The sequence below is a fragment of the Prenolepis imparis genome, unplaced genomic scaffold, assembly GCF_030444845.1.
Source record: "Prenolepis imparis isolate NDT839.2.m4 unplaced genomic scaffold, iyPreImpa1.0 SCAF_13, whole genome shotgun sequence".
In the NCBI taxonomy this organism is placed as follows: domain Eukaryota; kingdom Metazoa; phylum Arthropoda; class Insecta; order Hymenoptera; family Formicidae; genus Prenolepis; species Prenolepis imparis.
In genome coordinates this window covers 4,936,152-4,960,844 of record NW_028141171.1, presented here as the reverse complement: position 1 = coordinate 4,960,844, position 24,693 = coordinate 4,936,152, and the positions used below count along the sequence as shown (strand labels likewise).

Below are 24,693 nucleotides of genomic sequence, written 5' to 3'. Positions count from 1 at the left end.
TTACAATTACAAAGCTTGAAACATGACATAAACGGATTATCAAAGTTGCTTACAAGCGTGCACATCGCGTGCATTAATCGATTACCATTCAGCTAATGGTCCTGCCGAGCCGTCGGCCGCAACGTTACATGTTTTCATCAAGGTGATCAGTGGTAGTCGCTGTAAATTTAGATTTGTACATCATCAATCACCGCGCACTGTCAAGCGAGTCCTGCTACAAGTACTACTGCACGGTGGTGCTTATCCTTCATTGCGTGGATTTTCGATATGCAACAAGATTGATCGATCGCGCCATCGAATTATTTGTCCGCCAAGCGCGATAGATCGCACCATTGATCTCATCGGATTGTCATCCTTTTTTTTCCGCCCTTGAAAGTATATTTGATATTATAGAGTGTATATTATAATATAATATTTTTATTTAATTTAATTTAATTTATTTTAATTTTCTTATTTTATTTTACTTTATTTTTATTTTATTCTTTTATTTTGATTTTAAGTATTTCTATTAATTCTATTAAAGTAATAATGTACTATACTTTGTATATCTCATCTCACTTAATAATTATATTATTAATTATTAATATAAATTATTATTATTATTATTATTATTATTAATATTAATATAATACTTGCTAATCTATTTTTGCGCTGGTTTGTAACACCGTTGAAAAATCTCCCTCTCTTCGAGATCTCGGGGCAAATACAATCGCGAGCAATCCTGTATCACCGATAAACAACGCGCCTCTCGTGCGAAGGTGATAAAATCGACACTCCGGATGGTTGCTCTCGCCTCAACTAGCTTGGGCGCGGTTTTCTGATCCCGGTTCGAGGTTGCGTCGCGTATAGACGCACGGGTGTTTTCGATCCGATTAATCGAATTTTTTGCAAACCTTGTCACGCAGGCTCCGCCCTGATTCCGCCGCAAGTTCGCGTCCCACGTCGTATATCCCTGGCTATAAAAGCTCACTTAGCATCAGCTTGCGCGGCAATAGTTCCGTCATGGTGATGGCCGATGGAAAGTTGTCGCATCGCCGAATCCACCGTCTTCGACGGGGATCAATCGGCCGCTGGGCTTCAATGAGAAGCGGAGTTCGAGAGCTGGATCCAGCTGGTTGCAGCGACGGCTTCGAGCGAAACTTTCTGCGGCGAAGAGGATTCCCGCGATCCTCGGCGGCGCATCGAGTGTTTACAAGTCAGGTGAGTTGTATTTACATGAAGACTACAAACTGTTGAACTGGCAGTAGCGTGCAGCAGGCATGATTTAAAAAGTTTCATATCTCTCTCTACGTGAAATCTCGCGAAATCTCAGGAAAAGTGTTTGCTCGCATCATCCCGCTGCTTCGACGATAAACGAGAACGTTGCGTAATAAAAAATCATATTTAAAGATATAATAAAAGATGCCGGTGGCTCAATTTTTTCAATTTTTTAACTTTAAACTCGATCACGGCAGTGATTGCTTTGCGGGGCAATTAAAAATAATTGTTATGTTTCAGATGTCAAGATTCTAACAAATTACTGTCGATTGCGATATTGATTAATAAAACGGACGCAATTATTTTAGCCGGAAGGTTTCCCGAAAAATTGGGAGTAGTATATATTCGATAATTTGATTCTAAAATTTTTATTTTGCAATCAAATAAAAATATAAATATAAATTTAAATATAAATAAATGTGTATTGTATATATTTGTATGTATGTACACATATATTGGATGTCCATTTTAAATGATCACATACTAAAATTATTTTGTTTTTAATTTTAGAAAAAAATGTCTTAGACACGCACAAAAATTGTGTCTTGAAAAAAATAAATAATGGTATAATTAATTTTCGAAAAAATCAATTTTTTAAGATCACGTCAAAATTTTCACGTCAAACCTTTTATTTCTTTAAATAAGATCCTATTTTTTACAGCAAATTCTTGTAATGTTGAGACATTTTCAAAGACTTATAATTGTTTACATTGCATCGCAAATTTTCCGATACTACTGGCATTAAAATTATCTTTTTTCAAATATTGATTCCATCAATATTTGTCTACTTCCAGCTCATACAACTTTTGTCTGAAACATTTTTTCTAAAGTTAAAAAGAAATATTGGAGAATAAGCGTCTAAAATAAGACGTCCAGTGTATATTATTTATAAAATTAGTAAATTTGCGCTAAATATTTAATAAAAAAATATTCAATCCGCGTTTTTCTCAAAAATTATATAACATATTCTTTTCAATTTCTCGTAGGAATTCGAAAAGAGAACTACGTCGTTCGCGGATCTGCATTCCGAAACTCTCATGGCCGTCGAAGGATCTGTTGATCGACCTTGCGCGATCTACATCGGCTGTCCAATGATCTTTCACACATTCTATTCTCATTAATAACAGCCACGCCTTGCGCTATTTTCGTATACATTGTTATAACGCGGAAGAGAAGAGAGAGAGAGTGAGAGAGAGACAGGAGGAGAAAGAGAGAATGACTGTACTAAAAGAAAACAATCCGGCTTTCTTGCTTCACGTTCTCCTCAGATCGATCTCTTCAGGAATGCCACCGGCTAGCTGGTAGCCGACGATCGGTCTCGGTCGTAACTCTGACCCGCGACAAGACTCGTGATTTATAACGGCAACAAAGACGAATTCACATAAGGGTTCTGTCGTTTTCAGACCCTTATAAATGCATTTCGCAGAAAGCGCGGATATAACAATGTTTTGCTACAGTTTCCGGACATATAATCGATATATACGTACGACAGCTTATTCAACTACGCGCAAATTGCACAAACTAGTTTGCCCATTTTATTCGATGACTTTCAACTTGATGGATATTCCTTTCAGAATCATGATATTTAATATCTAATATATATTATATATAAGTTTGTAGTTTATATCTCTTGAAATTGTAAAACAAAAATTGCTCTTCTTTTTATTTAATCGAAATATTGCTTAATTAAAGATCGCTTCTTGTATAGCGATTATGCTTAATGCTTGAAATATTTTATTAATGTATGCATATGTTGCAACTAGATTATAAGCATTTTGTAATAATTTGTCATTTAAAATAATTTATCGAAATTTACCAAAAACTGAAATGTTGACACATTTTTTTATTAAGTAATAATCTGCTTAAAATTATTCGAATTATATAAAATTTGAAAGTTTCTCTTAAAAAGAATAAAACATTGCAAAATATTGTTTTCAAGAGATATTTAACTTTTCACAAAGATTCACAAGATAAATAATCACAACGTTATTTGTTGAAAAAGCGTTACTTTAGTGAAGACACAAAGTGCATTACGTTTATTTATTTTTAATTATATGTTAAAATGAGAAAAAAACTAAAAATTTAATTTTTTTGTTAAATTGAGAAAAAAACGGTGACTTTTCTTAATCATTTTATATCAATCATCTACCTCGTTCAATCTACATATCTACCTCGTTAATTATACTCTAGATATAATCAATTATTGTACATATTACTGTGTATATTTAAAAAAAGCTTTAGCAATATAATTAAAACATAATATATGGGTTTATATCTGCTATTAAAACATTTATTTTATATTAATATAATTTCAAGATTATTAAATTATAAATGCGATTACACGTATGAAATTCTCTTTATAAAGAAATAAGATAGAAATTTAAATAATAAAACAAAATTATATTAATTAAAAAAACTAGAACACTACAAAGCGCGACCTTCGCGCGCGACATTTATTTCCTTCAACTATACATATAAGCTGCGGTCGAGAATGTGCTACTAATATGGAACAAAGATAGAATGATGTTTCGAATTATTCGTAGCGCATTCTCGATCCACAGCTTGTACGTTAATTACATATTATACAACAATTATAATATTTATCTTTTCATCTTTTGATACCATGCAGACACCAGCGTACAAATTTTTTAATATGATAAACATAAAATAAAGATGCGTCGGATAGGGTCAGCGGCAAAAAAGTATCCATTTCTAATATTTTAAGACGAGCCAAAAATTCATCGATTATACATTTAATAGTACATTGATTACAGAATCTTTTGGTACCATGCAGACACCAGCGTACAAATTTTTTAATATGATAAACATAAAATAAGGATGCGTCGCACAGGGTCCGCGTCAAAAAAGTATCAATTTCTAATATTTTAAGACGAGCCAAAAATTCACAGATTATACATTTTAATAGTACACTGATTACAGAATCTTTTGGTACCATGCAGACACCAGCGTACAAATTTTTTAATATGATAAACATAAAATAAGGATGCGTCGCACAAGGTCCGCGTCAAAAAAAATCAGGTTCTAATATTTTAAGACGAGCCAAAAATTCATCGATTATACATTTTAATAGTACATTGATTACAGAATCTTTTGGTACCAAACAGACACCAGCGTACAAATTTTTTAACTTGATATACATAAAACAAGGTTGCGTCGCATAGGATCAGCGGTAAAAAAGTATCGATTTCTAATATTTTAAGACGAGCCAAAAATTCATCGATTATACATTTTAATAGTACATTTATTACAGAATCATTTGGTACCAAACAGACACCAGCGTACAAATTTTTTAACTTGATAAACATAAAATAAAGATGCGTCGCACAGGATCCGCGTCAAAAAAGTATCAATTTCTAATATTTTAAGACGAGCCAAAAATTCATCGATTATACATTTTAATAGTAAATTGATTACAGAATCTTTTGGTACCAAGCAGACACCAGCGTACAAACATTTTCATTTGCTATACATAAATTAAGGATGCGTCGCATAGGGTCAGCGGCATAAATGTATCGATTTCTAATATTTAAAGACGAGCCAAAAATTCATCGATTATACATTTTAATAGAACATTGATTACAGAATTATTTGGTACCAACCAGACACCAGCGTACAAAATTTTTAACTTGATATACATAAAATAAGGTTGCGTCGCATAGGGTCAGTGGTAAAAAAGTATCCATTTCTAATATTTTAATACGAGCCAAAAATTCATAGATTATACATTTTAATTGTACATTGATTACAGAATCTTTTGGTACCATGCAGACACCAGCGTACAAATTTCTTAATACGATAAACATAAAATAAGGATGCGTCGCACAGGGTCCGCGTCAAAAAAGTATTAATTTCTAATATTTTAAGACGAGCCAAAAATTCATCGATTATACATTTTAATAGTACATTTATTACAGAATCATTTGGTACCAAACAGACACCAGCGTACAAATTTTTTAACTTGATAAACATAAAATAAGGATGCGTCGCACAGGATCCGCGTCAAAAAAGTATTAATTTCTAATATTTTAAGACGAGCCAAAAATTCATCGATTATGCATTTTAATAGTACATTGAGTACAGAATCTTTTGGTACCAAGCAGACACCAGCGTACAAACATTTTCATTTGCTATACTTAAATTAAGGATGCGTCGCATAGGGTCAGCGGCATAAATGTATCGATTTCTAATATTTAAAGACGAGCCAAAAATTCATCGATTATACATTTTAATAGAACATTGATTACAGAATTATTTGGTACCAAGCAGACACCAGCGTACAAAATTTTTAACTTGATATACATAAAATAAGGTTGCGTCGCATTGGGTCAGCGGTAAAAAAGTATCCATTTCTAATATTTTAATACGAGCCAAAAATTCATCGATTATACATTTTAATTGTACATTGATTACAGAATCTTTTGGTACCATGCAGACACCAGCGTACAAATTTTTTAATACGATAAACGTAAAATAAGGATGCGTCGCACAGGGTCCGCGTCAAAATAGTATCGATTTCTAATATTTTAAGACGAGCCAAAAATTCATCTATTATATATTTTAATAGTACATTCATTACAGAATATTTTGGTACCTTGCAGACACCAGCGTACAAATTTTTTAATACGATGAACATAAAATAAGGATGCGTCGCACAGGGTCCGCGTCAAAAAAAATCAAGTTCTAATATTTTAAGACGAGCCAAAAATTCATCGATTATACATTTTAATAGTACATTGATTACAGAATATTTTGGTACCAAGCAGACACCAGCGTACAAACATTTTCATTTGCTATACTTAAATTAAGGATGCGTCGCATAGGGTCAGCGGCATAAATGTATCGATTTCTAATATTTAAAGACGAGCCAAAAATTCATCGATTATACATTTTAATAGTACATTTATTACAGAATCATTTGGTACCAAACAGACACCAGCGTACAAATTTTTTAACTTGATAAACATAAAATAAGGATGCGTCGCACAGGATCCGCGTCAAAAAAGTATTAATTTCTAATATTTTAAGACGAGCCAAAAATTCATCGATTATGCATTTTAATAGTACATTGAGTACAGAATCTTTTGGTACCAAGCAGACACCAGCGTACAAACATTTTCATTTGCTATACTTAAATTAAGGATGCGTCGCATAGGGTCAGCGGCATAAATGTATCGATTTCTAATATTTAAAGACGAGCCAAAAATTCATCGATTATACATTTTAATAGAACATTGATTACAGAATTATTTGGTACCAAGCAGACACCAGCGTACAAAATTTTTAACTTGATATACATAAAATAAGGTTGCGTCGCATAGGGTCAGCGGTAAAAAAGTATCCATTTCTAATATTTTAATACGAGCCAAAAATTCATCGATTATACATTTTAATTGTACATTGATTACAGAATCTTTTGGTACCATGCAGACACCAGCGTACAAATTTTTTAATACGATAAACGTAAAATAAGGATGCGTCGCACAGGGTCCGCGTCAAAATAGTATCGATTTCTAATATTTTAAGACGAGCCAAAAATTCATCGATTATATATTTTAATAGTACATTCATTACAGAATATTTTGGTACCTTGCAGACACCAGCGTACAAATTTTTTAATACGATGAACATAAAATAAGGATGCGTCGCACAGGGTCCGCGTCAAAAAAAATCAAGTTCTAATATTTTAAGACGAGCCAAAAATTCATCGATTATACATTTTAATAGTACATTGATTACAGAATATTTTGGTACCAAGCAGACACCAGCGTACAAACATTTTCATTTGCTATACTTAAATTAAGGATGCGTCGCATAGGGTCAGCGGCATAAATGTATCGATTTCTAATATTTAAAGACGAGCCAAAAATTCATCGATTATACATTTTAATAGTACATTTATTACAGAATATTTTGGTACCATGCAGACACCAGCGTACAAACATTTTCATTTGCTATACATAAATTAAGGATGCGTCGCATAGGGTCAGCGGCATAAATGTATCGATTTCTAATATTTAAAGACGAGCCAAAAATTCATCGATTATACATTTTAATAGTACATTTATTACAGAATATTTTGGTACCATGCAGACACCAGCGTACAAATTTCTTAATACGATAAACATAAAATAAGGATGCGTCGCACAGGGTCCGCGTCAAAAAAGTATCAATTTCTAATATTTTAAGACGAGCCAAAAATTCACAGATTATACATTTTAATAGTACACTGATTACAGAATCTTTTGGTACCATGCAGACACCAGCGTACAAATTTTTTTATATGATAAACATAAAATAAGGATGCGTCGCACAGGTTCCGCGTCAAAAAAAATCAAGTTCTAATATTTTAAGACGAGCCAAAAATTCATCGATTATACATTTTAATAGTACATTGATTACAGAATCTTTTGGTACCAAACAGACACCAGCGTACAAATTTTTTAACTTGATATACATAAAACAAGGTTGCGTCGCATAGGGTCAGCGGTAAAAAAGTTTCGATTTCTAATATTTTAAGACGAGCCAAAAATTCATCGATTATACATTTTAATAGTACATTTATTACAGAATCATTTGGTACCAAACAGACACCAGCGTACAAATTTTTTAACTTGATAAACATAAAATAAAGATGCGTCGCACAGGATCCGCGTCAAAAAAGTATCAATTTCTAATATTTTAAGACGAGCCAAAAATTCATCGATTATACATTTTAATAGTAAATTGATTACAGAATCTTTTGGTACCAAGCAGACACCAGCGTACAAACATTTTCATTTGCTATACATAAATTAAGGATGCGTCGCATATGGTCAGCGGCATAAATGTATCGATTTCTAATTTTTAAAGACGAGCCAAAAATTCATCGATTATACATTTTAATAGAACATTGATTACAGAATTATTTGGTACCAACCAGACACCAGCGTACAAAATTTTTAACTTGATATACATAAAATAAGGTTGCGTCGCATAGGGTCAGTGGTAAAAAAGTATGCATTTCTAATATTTTAATACGAGCCAAAATTTCATCGATTATACATTTTAATATTACATTGATTACAGAATCATTTGGTACCAAACAGACACCAGCGTACAAATTTTTTAACTTGATAAACATAAAATAAGGATGCGTTGCACAGGGTCCGCGTCAAAAAAGTATCAATTTCTAATATTTTAAGACGAGCCAAAAATTCATCGATTATGCATTTTAATAGTACATTGAGTACAGAATCTTTTGGTACCAAGTAGACACCAGCGTACAAACATTTTCATTTGCTATACTTAAATTAAGGATGCGTCGCATAGGGTCGGCGACATAAATGTATCGATTTCTAATATTTAAAGACGAGCCAAAAATTCATCGATTATACATTTTAATAGAACATTGATTACAGAATTATTTGGTACCAAGCAGACACCAGCGTACAAAATTTTTAACTTGATATACATAAAATAAGGTTGCGTCGCATAGGGTCAGCGGTAAAAAAGTATCCATTTCTAATATTTTAATACGAGCCAAAAATTCATCGATTATACATTTTAATTGTACATTGATTACAGAATCTTTTGGTACCATGCAGACACCAGCGTACAAATTTTTTAATACGATAAACGTAAAATAAGGATGCGTCGCACAGGTTCCGCGTCAAAATAGTATCGATTTCTAATATTTTAAGATGAGCCAAAAATTCATCGATTATATATTTTGATAGTACATTGATTACAGAATATTTTGGTACCTTGCAGACACCAGCGTACAAATTTTTTAATACGATGAACATAAAATAAGGATGCGTCGCACAGGGTCCGCGTCAAAAAAAATCAAGTTCTAATATTTTAAGACGAGCCAAAAATTCATCGATTATACATTTTAATAGTACATTGATTACAGAATATTTTGGTACCAAGCAGACACCAGCGTACAAACATTTTCATTTGCTATACTTAAATTAAGGATGCGTCGCATAGGGTCAGCGGCATAAATGTATTGATTTCTAATATTTAAAGACGAGCCAAAAATTCATCGATTATACATTTTAATAGTATATTTATTACAGAATCATTTGGTACCAAACAGACACCAGCGTACAAATTTTTTAACTTGATAAACATAAAATAAGGATGCGTCGCACAGGATCCGCGTCAAAAAAGTATCAATTTCTAATATTTTAAGAGGAGCCAAAAATTCATCGATTATACATTTTAATAGTACATTGATTACAGAATCTTTTGGTACCAAGCAGACGCCAGCGTACAAACATTTTCATTTGCTATACATAAATTAAGGATGCGTCGCATAGGGTCAGCGGCATAAATGTATCGATTTCTAATATTTAAAGACCAGCCAAAAATTCATCGATTATACATTTTAATAGTACATTTATTACAGAATCATTTGGTACCAAACAGACACCAGCGTACAAATTTTTTAACTTGATAAACATAAAATAAGGATGCGTCGCACAGGATTCGCGTCAAAAAAGTATCAATTTCTAATATTTTAAGAGGAGCCAAAAATTCATCGATTATACATTTTAATAGTACATTTATTACAAAATATTTTGGTACCATGCAGACACCAGCGTACAAATTTGTTAATACGATAAACATAAAATAAGGATTCGTCGCACAGGGTCCGCGTCAAAAAAGTATTAATTTCTAATATTTTAAGACGAGCTAAAAATTCATCGATTATACATTTTAATAGTACATTGATTACAGAATCTTTTGGTACCATGCAGTCACCAGCGTACAAATTTTTTAATATGATAAACATAAAATAAGGATGTGTCGCACAGGGTCCGCGTCAAAAAAATCAAGTTCTAATATTTTAAGACGAGCCAAAAATTCATCGATTATATATTTTAATAGTACATTGATTACAGAATCTTTTGGTACCAAACAGACACCAGCGTTCAAATTTTTTAACTTGATATACATAAAACAAGGTTGAGTCGCATAGGGTCAGCGGTAAAAAAGTATCGATTTCTAATATTTTAAGACGAGCCAAAAATTCATCGATTATACATTTTAATAGTACATTGATTACAGAATCTGTTGGTACCATGCAGACACCAGCGTACAAATTTTTTAGTACGATAAACATAAAATAAGGATGCGTCGCACAGGATCCGCGTCAAAAAAGTATCAATTTCTAATATTTTAAGAGGAGCCAAAAATTCATCGATTATACATTTTAATAGTACATTGATTACAGAATCTTTTGGTACCAAGCAGACGCCAGCGTACAAACATTTTCATTTGCTATACATAAATTAAGGATGCGTCGCATAGGGTCAGCGGCATAAATGTATCGATTTCTAATATTTAAAGACGAGCCAAAAATTCATCGATTATACATTTTAATAGTACATTTATTACAGAATATTTTGGTACCATGCAGACACCAGCGTACAAATTTGTTAATACGATAAACATAAAATAAGGATGCGTCGCACAGGGTCCGCGTCAAAAAAGTATCAATTTCTAATATTTTAAGACGAGCCAAAAATTCACAGATTATACATTTTAATAGTACACTGATTACAGAATCTTTTGGTACCATGCAGACACCAGCGTACAAATTTTTTAATATGATAAACATAAAATAAGGATGCGTCGCACAGGGTCCGCGTAAAAAAAAATCAAGTTCTAATATTTTAAGATGAGCCAAAAATTCATCGATTATACATTTTAATAGTACATTGATTACAGAATCTTTTGGTACCAAACAGACCCCAGCGTACAAATTTTTTAATACGATAAACATAAAATAAGGATGCGTCGAACAGGGTGCGCGTCAAAAAAGTATTAATTTCTAATATTTTAAGACGAGCCAAAAATTCATCGATTATACATTTTAATAGTACATTTATTACAGAATCTTTTGGTACCAAACAGACACCAGCGTACAAATTTTTTAATACGATAAACATAAAATAAGGATGCGTCGAGCAGGGTTCGCGTCAAAAAAATATTAATTTCTAATATTTTAAGACGAGCCAAAAATTCATCGATTATACATTTTAATAGTACATTTATTACAGAATATTTTGGTACCAAACAGACACCAGCGTACAAATTTTTTAACTTGATAAACATAAAATAAGGATGCGTTGCACAGGGTCCGCGTCAAAAAAGTATCAATTTCTAATATTTTAAGACGAGCCAAAAATTCATCGATTATGCATTTTAATAGTACATTGATTACAGAATCTTTTGGTACCAAGCAGACACCAGCGTACAAACATTTTCATTTCCTATACTTAAATTAAGGATGCGTCGCATAGGGTCAGCGGCATAAATGTATCGATTTCTAATATTTAAAGACGAGCCAAAAATTCATCGATTATACATTTTAATAGTACATTGATTACAGAATCTTTTGGTACCAAGCAGACACCAGCGTACAAACATTTTCATTTGCTATACTTAAATTAAGGATGCGTCGCATAGGGTCAGCGGCATAAATGTATCGATTTCTAATATTTAAAGACGAGCCAAAAATTCATCGATTATACATTTTAATAGAACATTGATTACAGAATTATTTGGTACCAAGCAGACACCAGCGTACAAAATTTTTAACTTGATATACATAAAATAAGGTTGCGTCGCATAGGGTCAGCGGTAAATAAGTATCCATTTCTAATATTTTAATACGAGCCAAAAATTCATCGATTATACATTTTAATTGTACATTGATTACAGAATCTTTTGGTACCATGCAGACACCAGCGTACAAATTTTTTAATACGATAAACGTAAAATAAGAATGCGTCGCACAGGGTCCGCGTCAAAATAGTATCGATTTCTAATATTTTAAGACGAGCCAAAAATTCATCGATTATATATTTTAATAGTACATTGATTACAGAATATTTTGGTACCTTGCAGACACCAGCGTACAAATTTTTTAATACGATGAACATAAAATAAGTATGCGTCGCACAGGGTCCGCGTCAAAAAAAATCAAGTTCTAATATTTTAAGACGAGCCAAAAATTCATCGATTATACATTTTAATAGTACATTGATTACAGAATCTTTTGGTACCAAGCAGCGTACAAACATTTTCATTTGCTATACTTAAATTAAGGATGCGTCGCATAGGGTCAGCGGCAGAAATGTATCGATTTCTAATATTTAAAGACCAGCCAAAAATTCATCGATTATACATTTTAATAGTACATTTATTACAGAATCATTTGGTACCAAACAGACACCAGCGTACAAATTTTTTAACTTGATAAACATAAAATAAGGATGCGTCGCACAGGATTCGCGTCAAAAAAGTATCAATTTCTAATATTTTAAGAGGAGCCAAAAATTCATCGATTATACATTTTAATAGTACATTTATTACAAAATATTTTGGTACCATGCAGACACCAGCGTACAAATTTGTTAATACGATAAACATAAAATAAGGATGCGTCGCACAGGGTCCGCGTCAAAAAAGTATTAATTTCTAATATTTTAAGACGAGCTAAAAATTCATCGATTATACATTTTAATAGTACATTGATTACAGAATCTTTTGGTACCATGCAGTCACCAGCGTACAAATTTTTTTATATGATAAACATAAAATAAGGATGTGTCGCACAGGGTCCGCGTCAAAAAAATCAAGTTCTAATATTTTAAGACGAGCCAAAAATTCATCGATTATATATTTTAATAGTACATTGATTACAGAATCTTTTGGTACCAAACAGACACCAGCGTTCAAATTTTTTAACTTGATATACATAAAACAAGGTTGAGTCGCATAGGGTCAGCGGTAAAAAAGTATCGATTTCTAATATTTTAAGACGAGCCAAAAATTCATCGATTATACATTTTAATAGTACATTGATTACAGAATCTGTTGGTACCATGCAGACACCAGCGTACAAATTTTTTAGTACGATAAACATAAAATAAGTATACGTCGCACAGGGTCCGCGTCAAAAAAGTATTAATTTCTAATATTTTAAGACGAGCCAAAAATTCATCGATTATACATTTTAATAGTACATTTATTACAGAATCATTTGGTACCAAACAGACACCAGCGTACAAATTTTTTAACTTGATAAACATAAAATAAGGATGCGTCGCACAGGATCCGCGTCAAAAAAGTATCAATTTCTAATATTTTAAGACGAGCCAAAAATTCATCGGTTATACATTTTAATATTACATTGATTACAGAATTATTTGGTACCAGCCAGACACCAGCGTACAAATTTTTTAATTTGATAAACATAAAATAAAGATGCGTCGCACAGGGTCAGCCGCATAAAAGTATCGATTTCTAATATTTAAAGACGAGCCAAAAATTCATCGATTATACATTTTAATAGTACATTGATTGCAGTATCTTTTGGTACCATGCAGACACCAGCGTACAAATTTTTTAATATGATATACATAAAATAGGAATGCGTCGCATAGGGTCAGCGGCAAAAATGTATCAATTTCTAATATTTTAAGACGAGCCAAAATTTCATCGATTATACATTTTAATAGTACATTGATTACAGAATCATTTGGTACCAAACGGACACCAGCGTACAAATGTTTTAACTTGATATACATAGAATAAAATTGCGTCGCATAGGGTCAACTGAAAAAAAGTATCGATTTCTAATATTTTAAGGCGAGCCAAAAATTCATCGTATATATATTTCAATAGTGTGTTGTTTGCAGATTATCTTTGTACCATAAGCATACCAGCGTACTACCTTTTTGGTCCAATATACGTTATATATATCTGCGCCGTATGGGATTTGCGTCTTAAACGTAACGCGTTTTTTTTTTTTTTAGAATAGCGTTTCTTACAATTCTCCAATAATGCCTATACTGCACACAGCTAAAGCGAATCTTGGCGTCTCAAGAGAGCGCAAAATGGAACAGAATTTTCTCACGGTAATAACGTCAGCGCGTCAACTTATACCTATGCCTGCGTGAGCGGACGCTCTAATTCGCGATCGATTATTATCGCCCACCATAGCAATAATTAACATCCGCGTTTGGATGCCACGTATCCACGCATTCAGCGTGAAAATGCGCGAATATATGCAGCCCTCCTGTTGCTCGACCCGTTTTCTTATTCAACCGCAACAACGGATGGGCGGCCGTTTACAAGCGGGTGACCTTTTGGAATTTGTGGGGGTTCGGTGCCATTCTCACAATGCTGCAGCTCCACCGCGATGATGAAACGCCGCGAGATTACGTAGCCGCAGCCTCTATCTCGGCCGAGATGCCACGATTTTCCCATAGGGTTAAGGCACTTCGCTTAACGAATCGCTCGATATTCCGAATGGAGCGCTGCATATCTCATTTTCCGCGATAGCGTGTGATTTGTTGTTCGAAGGAAAGAGGATGAGACAAAAACAAACGCAGGATATACATGAGGAGATCCGAGATTAAACATCCGGCGATCGCGAGAGAGATAAATGACGCACGCACACGCGTAATAGATATCGTAAATCGCGTTTTATATTCGGCTTTTCCGCGCAAATCCTATATAAATTACTCGCTAGTTGCTAGATGCTCGCCCGATGCTCGAATGGGAATTTATATGGGGAGTATCTTCTTGATATTCGAGCTTCATCCCCGTAATTCGTTATCGGACCTCGCTCCTATAAATATTTACGAGCGAATCGAAAATTCTTCTACATTTTATTCCGATAACTTATTATTTGAGATGTATATTGTTCTAATCGACAAACAAAAGCATATCGTGTATCGCCTAATGCAAGCATTGTACTAGTAATTACGAGCACTAAATTAACGATTACGTGATTGTAATTAATATATTTCTAATAGACACGCTATTGTAATTTCTACTAATATATTAACTATAATTTTGATGCGCGATATAGCAAATTGATTTAATTTCGCACCGTTAAATTGATAGCTGATTAGAATTTTAATCTGAAGAATATCCGCATAATATTAAAATAATTAATATATTAATAACTTTATTAAAATTATTAATATATTAATACATTAATAATTAATATATTAATTAAAATTATTAATATATTAATAATAATATATTAATAATTTTATTTCTTAGTATAAATAATTTTATATAATATTAATTTACACGCTGATAGTTTAGAGATAAAATTTTGCTTCCACCTAGTTTTCCATCTCCGACCGTGACTTTTCAGTTTCTGTTCAGCTCGCGAGCTGATGTCAGCCTCAAGTCACGCTCATGTCGACCTTATCCTTTACCGCAACGACCCGTTTTGCATTAAGGCTGTATACCTGTGTTAAGTCTGCCCGATTGCGGTTTCTTGCGTTTAGCGAGCGTGCTCGATAAACATCGAGAGTTATCTATTATGCCAATAATGATCGATCTGCGATCGAAATATATGTGCGAAATAAACGCCCGTTTTCTGAGTCCAGTCGAGCGAAGTACGAAGAACGATTGTTTCGCGCTAGAATTTTTACGCTGAAAAATAACGATGAGATTTACTCGAGGATAACGAAGCGCAATTGCGGGAGAGATAGCGAGATGAAGTGTGTGTTCCTCGGATTTAATGAACCGTTTGACGGAATGGTAACGTAAATTGCGAGTGAAGGTCAGCAAGAGTTAGATTTTACAGATATTTCAGTTATTTTGATAAATTATTTGTAATATTCATCTTTAAGATTAGAGCAGATTAAAATCCAATTAGCGCGATATCAAGTGGATATAATGAATAATATTAAAGCTTGATGTGTGATTTTATATATTTTTTATAATATATTTTATATTTATATATTTTATATATTTTTATAGTATAATTTGTAAGCTTTATTTAATTTCTTTATTGAAGTATAAATATGTTTCGTGCATAAAGTTAGCTTGCAATGCACTACCGTACATATCTATTTTTATCCGTAAAATTAGTGTAGCAATGGTTTGTTCAAGTAGTAAACAATCATTCGAGACTTTACCGGATGTGATCGATATTGCTTTCATCATAGATAATTCAAGCTTTGCCAATAAAGATCGGGTCGGAGTTAATAAGCCGTTGTCACGACGATTTGCGTAAGACAATTGGCCTGACTTAACACGCAAGGCTTCCGTAGGACTTTGCACGGGGGAATTTCGGAAGAGACTTTACCGAAGCAATATACTTTCTACAATTTTATACGTCGATTTCATTGTGTTTCATCATAAGTAAATGCGCTTCTTAGCTTTACGGATTAAACAATTAAATAAAAATAACAAGCTTCATGAATTCGATGGGCAGAGATCGGAGATCGGAATTGATGCAAAGTACGGGTCTAAATAAATAAATAAATAACTGGGTACTTTATATTACAAATGCCTCCTTTCGAAGAAGAAAGCGAATTTATTCCATTCATACACACAAAAGACGTAAGTATCCATGAGCGCACCGTGTAAATAAAAAGTATCAAGCGCGACGAACGCCGTCGTGTTATACATGTAGCAGCTTTAAATATATCTATAATGTGTATCTGTTTCGTAAGCTCTCTTTGAAAAAAAAGACGCCTAGGGGATGATATTCTACCTTTGGCGTGGCGAGATTCGGAAAGAGGTGATTCTTTTTCTTATTTTTTTTGTGATTTTTGCAAGGACGTTTTACCAGTGGCCGTGGCCGTGGCCGAGTCCGGCGTGGATGGCGGCGCCGTAACCACTTCCGTGAGCCGTGATCTTACCGGAAGGACCGGCAATCACCACCGAACCGGCGTGCGGTCCAGAAACAGCCGCGCTTCCGGAGTGAGGTCCGGCGAGAACCGCGCCGTGGCTGGCCGGTCCGGCTACAACCACTCCGTGATGCCCCCCATAACCCCCATGACCCCCGGCGTACCCTGCGTACCCTGCGTAACCTCCGTAAGCAGGACCAGCTGCGTATCCTCCGTATCCTCCTTCGGATAATAGAGGAAAAATATTAAGTAGAAGCAACAAAGTGCGGAATCGTTCTAAAGTAAATATTTTAGACACACACTCATAAATGTGCAGAAATAAATTTTTTTAAATTGTTTCTGACAGTAGAAAATAATAATATTATTACAAAAATTATTTATATCAATATTATATTATGTATAATAATTTAAAAATTTTTTAAAAATTATATTTTAATTTATTATATAATTTCTGACAAATATAATAGGAAGTATTTATATAATATTATATTATATTATTACAATATAATTTTTTTATTAATATATATTATTACAAAAATACTTCCTATCACATATTTGTGCAAAAATTATTAATTTTATATATTTTTATATAAACCATAAAATTATTCATCAAGTTTAAGATATTGTTACATCTTATATAGGCGTTTTCACATTTTCCAATTACAGAATCTCTTCCGCTATCGATTTATCACAAACTATATTTTAATTTAAAAGTATAATATTGTGAAAAATCAATCTAATTGTTACTCACCGACATGATCACCAGCATAGGCACCATCGTACGGGCCGCCATAGCCTTCCACATGAGCGGGACCAGCTACTGAGGCTGTCACGACAGCTGGACCAGCAACGGCGCCAGACACGTGAGTAGGACCAGCAATCGACCCGGACAATCGAGCGGGACCAATTGCCGGAGCGGAAACGGCGGTGGCACCTATGTGTGGACCCGCGACGTGGGTCGCTCCCAGCAATGGTCCGGCAACGGCGACTCCGTGTCCGCCGTAGCCTGATAGTCCCCCGTAAGCTCCGTAAGCTCCATGAGCACCGTAAACTCCGTGGCCTCCGTAAGCTCCATGACCATCCCCGTAAAATCCGTGACCAGTGGCCAAGATAGCTTCTCGTCGCTCACGAGGTGCCGCGGCAACAATGGCGCATAAAGCAAGCGAGATGAACTGAAGATGCAGAATTTCGGGTGAGTCCAGAGAGAGATAAATTACCTAGATTTTTTATTTCAGCTTTTTTCTATTAAAAAAAATATAAACTCGATTTTGGGGGAAAAATTTAGCTTCGAAGCTATATTTATATATCAAGCGACGAATTATTTCGCGCGAAGACTTCTCGATAAAATTATTTGGTTATCGCAAAATTCTCGTCGACACGTTTGTCACTATTGTCTCACTCGAGCGCGCTAAAAAAGCACAATCCCGATCGCGACACGTGGATTGTTGAGGTAACAAAGAGAAAGAGAGAGTTCGCGCGCACTTCCGTCCGTCGAAAACGAATACTTACGAGGGTTTTCATCGTGTCGACCGGGAATGCTTGAATGTGCCTGCAGCCGACTCTGGCAGACTTTATATACGTCTCCCAGGATCGCGACCGCGCCCCCGCTTGATCCCTTCGAATCATATCCGTTGACGATGTTGGTCTCTTGTTCATTGTGTAAGAAGGTCACCGTCCGACACACCTACCCTCCTTCGGACGTAGATCCCTTTACATGACCCTCGCCGGAAACCTCTGGCCTAGGAATTTCAGAAACAACCTCCTTTATCCAATCCGTAAAGGGCACCTTTAAGACTTGCTAACTAAAGAGCACTTATAGACGTGCTAATCGCAAATATCCCGTTCAATTACTTTGCGATAAATCTTTCGAAATTGAAGCTAGATATCATATCAGAACTTGCTATGACTAAAATATTTTTTAATTGATTTAGATATATAAAATATATATATTAGTATGAGATATATATTTATATGTCTAATGTATACATATATAATTTTGTTGAATTTTTTTTGATCGACTTATATAGGTTGAGATATTTAATTTACATCTAAATATCATTTTTATTTTTATAGAGACACGGAAAAGACAAAGAGAGTTATATAATTTTAATTCTTCTTTTTTAATATCAGTTACTTTTTCGAGTCATATAATTTTTTCTCTTTATTTTCTTCTTCTTAAGAATATTTCATTACCTTTAAAAGTATAAAAATTTTCTCTTTTTACATACTTAATTTTATTTACACGTTTACACATCGTTGAATGAATCTTTTACGCCTTTCTTCTTCATGAAAGTCGTCGCAGACTTTGACATCTTTTTTAAGTCTCTTTCATCTTCAATGTGCAAAGAACTTGGATCACAGAAGTGTAAAAATAAATATCTCATGTCAGCTAGTTTTCACATATTTTTTATACAATTACAATTGTTAATTGCAAAACATATCATTACATATAATTCAGTTTATCTTTTTAAATCATGCTCATCTGTAATGGAATCTTGTGAATTTTAATTAGCGTTTAACATATCCATATTCGGAAATGTTGACTGTTCGAATGCGACTTCTTTGAAACTTTAAGAAAAAGTTAAAATGAGTTTACTCGACGCCGGAGCTTCGAGAAATGAATCTCTCTCCCGCGAAAGTTCGTCGATTTCCATATCTACATGCGGAAGATAAATAAATAATCAAGTCAAAAGTTAGTTTTTGAAAGATATCAGCTGTCAATTTCAATAAACAAATTGCTTGACACTTGTCGTTTTAAAAAAAAAGAATTTTTAAAAGTCATCGAGATGTTCCAGTTATTAGAAAGAACGATGCAAATATATTAAAATAAAAAAATAACTTTCTTTTATGTAAAACTTTTTAGGATTTTAATTTATCACATTTACGTTTTTTTCGGACTATCCGATATTTGCAATAATTATATCGTTCCGCTCAAAGTGAATTATTGATAGTAATTACATACATTGACTTACTCTTATTCTGCGCCATAATCCGCTAGTAATTGCGTAATCCGTGTCGTGGAAACAAAGCGATACGCCTTACATCATCTCTCGTGTAACAAATCAGTTTCAATCAGAGAAAATTAGCAATTTTCATCAAATTGAGAGTAATATACTTCTCTAAAGAATCCGCTACTTGGGTTTTGAATCTCAATTGCGTGATGCCACGTTGCAGGATAGGTCAATCGGCCGATTGAGTCATTCGGGAGAAGGGCAATCGAGCCTTAACCCCGAAGATTACAGGTTACATACAAGGTGTTCCGTAAACTCCTCAATATATCTTTCATGGTAAAATTTACGATAAAAGAACATTAATGTGCAAGTATTGACATATAAAATTTATTAAAGTTAAAATTATTAAAAAATTATGCTTATTTAATAATTATATGTATAAACGTATTGGAGAATTAATCCTGTGTTATGTCATGCACATATAATTTAATTATATATTCAGCAATGTTATACATGGTAAATTTAGGATAGAAAATATTAATGTGTATAAATATTTGACATATAAAATTTATTAAAATTGAAATTAAGAAATTATCCTCATTTATGCACGGTAATATATGCAAGCGTATTGAAATATGGAAAATTAAACACTGTTGTTATATGCGTATATATCATGCATATATAATCTAATTATATGTTCAACAATATTATACATAATTATGAGGACGATTTCATGCACAACGCTAAAGTAAATTTGATTATATATGATAATTCTGACCAGTCGTGAAATCACAATCACGTATTTTAAGTACAGTTATTTAACAATTGTACTATATATATTATGTTTTAATTTATCACATATGTTACAATTTGTAAACAAAATTATGTAATTTTGTTACTTACTGTTACCTACATTTCACGTAACAACGAAAGTTTGTGTTTAATGTGTATATTAAAAAAAAGTTAAAATTTTTAATATACGAAAATCGCTCGACCCAATAAAAAGTTTCTTTTATTGATCCTTCAACCGCGATTAACCGTTTAACTAATAAATTTCCCATTTCGAGCGTCATTGCATATCTGTTTTTCGGAGTAACTCTATAATATGTTTTAAATACGACACGAGAGAGATGCTCGCCTTGTCATAAATGCAGCAGTTTGTAATATGACGAAGTTCTAGGTTGCAATTTATGCAAAATGCGCAAGGTGAATCGAGATGCGGGCTGGGAAAGAGCCCGCGCTCTCAGGAATTAATGTGCTCTTCAATGCGCACGATATATAACCGATGAAGCCAACCGACATCGCGCATTCGACCTTTAACGGGTGCGATGAAAGATGCTCGAACGCTCTAATTCCACGTGAATATCACGTTGCTGGTTACAATTACGAAAAAGATCGTGAGAGCTTCTGCGTATATTCACTTATCTGGCGAAAAGAAATATTTCTCGCGTATGAAGAGATATCTTTCTTCTGTGTATTACATCGTTTTATTTTGCAATGCTTTTTATATTTATTTTCTTGCAAGTGAAGTTTTTATGAAATATTTATACACGCGTTATATATATTAAATGTTATATAAAAATGCAAAATAAAATAATTTTTTTAATTAACTTTATCCATTCTTAATAATAATGTTGTATATTGCAATTATACAGGGTGTTTCTTAAACATATGTCAAAAATACAAGGGATGATTTCTGTGGTCATTTTATGAAAATTTATACCTCTGATAATTTTTCGAAAATCGCTTTGTTTCGAAGATACAGGGCGATAAAAATTTACAAGAAATACAATATTTTTAATATATTTTTATTTTTATTAATACAATATTTTCTGCCATCACTGATAACGACAATAAAGAAGTTTTTTTAACACTACATTAATAACTTTTACAGATATGAATTATTTTCTTATAAATTTTTATCGCCTTGTATCTTCAAAACAAAACAATTTTCAAAAAATTATCAAAGATATAAATTTCTTCATAAAATGACCCAAGAAATCATCCCTTAAATTTCTGACATATGTTTAAGAAACACCCTGTATAACTTTTATATTACTTTTGAATATAAAAATTGAAACCAATATAGCTATGTCCGAAATGGAACTCACTTTCTCTCTTCAAAAGTAATTATTAATTATTAGATAAGATTTGAATTTACATACAAAAAATTTCAATAAATTTTGAAAAATAAAAATTTTATTTTGCATTTTTATATATAACATTTTATATATGAGACGCGTGTATAAATATCATAAAATTTACTTGCAAGAAAATAAGTGATATAAAAAATAATTATTAATTTGATACACGAATTTCAAAGATCGTACGAAAAAATATATACCTACTGGCAAGTTAAGAAGGCGCTTTGAATGCGTTACTGAAGGATCGAATAGAGGGTATCCGCGAAAAAGAAATCGGAAATTCGACCTTTATAAGCATGATCCTTTCCTCTTTAGTTACGCTATAAAATGCTACGTGTCTATAAATGTTTCACAAAGCCGTATGACTTTATCCGCATCACGTTCTGAAAATTCGTATTTACGCGAAGCGATTGAAGGTGGTACGGTTGAGCGTGATCAATGTTAATGGTGAGACTGACATTTGCAGTCATTGTCTGCGGCGTAGTAGATACGGATGCAATGCAAGGCGATGTTTATGGGAGCATGCAACCTATTCGCCGCTCTGCGTGAGACCACGAGAAGTGTAAGATGTTGCCGAAGTTCAGTCCCTTTAAAAAAAAAAAAAAAAAAAAGAAGAGGATTCCCTTTCTCCCTTTTTTTCTTTATTTAATGGAATATACATATTTTTTTATATAAATTTTTTTTTTTAATTTTAATATCTATACATAATTTATATCTTGTTAATATGTAATATATACACTTGTGAAGTCTTCTCTGTGAGATTTATATGAAAAATTCTCTTTAAGTTGACCTTGATCGTAAAATGGGATGACCTTATAATACTTTGCGAATAAATTCTTCTGGGAAAACGCGTACAGTACCTATATAATCGTACACCCCCGAGAGTGAAAGGACCGCGCCTCTCCGCATCCGGCATTGTGTGATAGGCTTCCATCTCCTCTGATTATTCCCTGACGGTCGTCGCGTTACGAAAGGCATATCTTCTATGACACAACTTACGACACTTCGCAACAACGTCATAATCCCGCTTGTACTTTCCTCCTTCTTCGTGTTTTCATGTGATTGTCCAGCGTGGAAAATTATATCAGACGCGATACGGGTTAAGCCGACATTTCTTATTTCATTATTTATGCTTGAGAATAATCTTTGAACATAGGCATTTGTATAGACCTCTCTTTCATAAATACCTAAATTAAATAAATTCCAACTTTCTGTATTAAAATTTATTGTTTGTATTAAGAAAATATTAAAAATAGGTCGATTCCAATTAATGTATTTATGTGCATCTCGGAATACCATTTATTAATAAATCAGAAACTATATGCAGAGTAGTTATACTTAAATTGCTTTGAATAAGTAAATAAATTTTTAAAGAGAATATAACGCTATAAATATATTTTATTCAATTTTTATATTTATATAATATCTATGTTTTCAATATCGCAGATTTGTCAAAAATTATTTAATGGGCAATTCGATAGACAATTATATTATTAAAAATTAAAACTTAATTCTATGTAATCGACCACACTAGCCAATGAATTTGTCTAAGTTATTACTTTATCGACCATATGGTTGTGGTCTTTATAAAGCATAACTTGAAATTATTAATTACAAATATTTTTCTCACTTATGAAAAATTTGTAATTAATAATTTCAAGTTATGCTTTATAAAGACCACAACCATATGGTCGATAAAGTAATAACTTAGACAAATTCATTGGCTAGTGTGGTCGATTAATTTAACTACCCTGTTGATTAATTTACTAGCGATATAAAAATAAAAAACATATTTTTAATTCTATGTTTTTTGCGAAAAAAATGAAAAGTATATTATTTAAAAAATTCACGAAATTTTAGGCTTCACATTTATCTTCCGAAGTATATTGTGTATATATATTTCTATTTAAAAAAATATATAACTTTTGGGCGGTCAACCGTGGAAATCGGTGGACTATGTTATTTCCGTCCTATGGAAAAGTAGAAAAGAGCAAAAGAAGGCCGGAATAAAAAGAGAAACACGAGCACCTCGATGCATTCGCATTTCATGTTCTCTACCACATCACCAATCGGTGTCCCAGTCAGAAGAGGTTTCGTTTTATTCCGACGCTTATATAGCACGCGTCTGCGTTTTTTTAAATTTTATTTTTCATCCATTGCATTGAGAAACGTAAAAACAGTCGTCCCCAATATGCTCGGCGTATTCAGGAAAGATTTACAATTCTTCCATAAACGTTTTACGAAAAATTTGCGACAAGGCATAGTCACTTTATCTTTTAAGACTTGCATCCGCGATAAAAAGAAAGCCAAAATTCTCTCACGTGTAAAAATAATTCTTTATTAAATTTTATTTATTTCACAGAAGATACTTCTGATGTTTAAATTAATAATTGTTCGCTTTCGATAAGGAAAACCCCATCATTACTTAATTCTTTTAATTTAATTATCATCGTTAGCACATTATTATATCCTAATAGCTATTTATGTTAAAGCTAATAGAGAATTGAGAGATGATTAATCAATCTCTTAATCTTACAATCTCTTGGAAAAGATATATAACGAAATATTTATATTATATCTACAGATATTATCTTGTTCTTTATAATATAAGTATATTCATGCTTAAAACAGTGATGTCACCCAGAAACTATAATAATACCTAAT

The 24,693-nt window shown here is 32.9% G+C and overlaps 2 protein-coding genes and 2 long non-coding RNA genes across 4 annotated transcripts in view; 3 read left to right on the top strand and 1 right to left on the bottom strand.

Annotated features, from left to right (window-relative positions):
- Nucleotides 1-24,693, top strand: part of LOC145944696 (uncharacterized) — a 216,568-nt gene that overhangs the window by 172,665 nt on the left and 19,210 nt on the right. The window lies entirely within an intron of this gene.
- LOC145944680 (uncharacterized) lies at nt 1,006-2,987 on the top strand. The gene is made up of 2 exons (XM_083053203.1): nt 1,006-1,200; nt 2,244-2,987. The coding sequence occupies exons 1-2, from the start codon at nt 1,009-1,011 to the stop codon at nt 2,376-2,378; spliced, it is 327 nt and encodes a 108-aa protein (XP_082909329.1). The 5' UTR covers nt 1,006-1,008; the 3' UTR covers nt 2,379-2,987.
- Nucleotides 5,079-6,600, top strand: LOC145944463 (uncharacterized). Its single transcript, XR_014426678.1, has 3 exons — nt 5,079-5,119; nt 5,525-5,617; nt 6,520-6,600. It is a non-coding gene; the product is annotated as an uncharacterized LOC145944463 (long non-coding RNA).
- Nucleotides 16,160-18,510, bottom strand: LOC145944432 (uncharacterized). Its single transcript, XM_083052750.1, has 3 exons — nt 18,444-18,510; nt 17,686-18,106; nt 16,160-17,156 (listed from the first exon to the last, which is right to left on the bottom strand). Exons 1-3 carry the CDS (start codon nt 18,453-18,455, stop codon nt 16,870-16,872), a joined length of 720 nt encoding a protein of 239 aa, XP_082908876.1. The 5' UTR covers nt 18,456-18,510; the 3' UTR covers nt 16,160-16,869.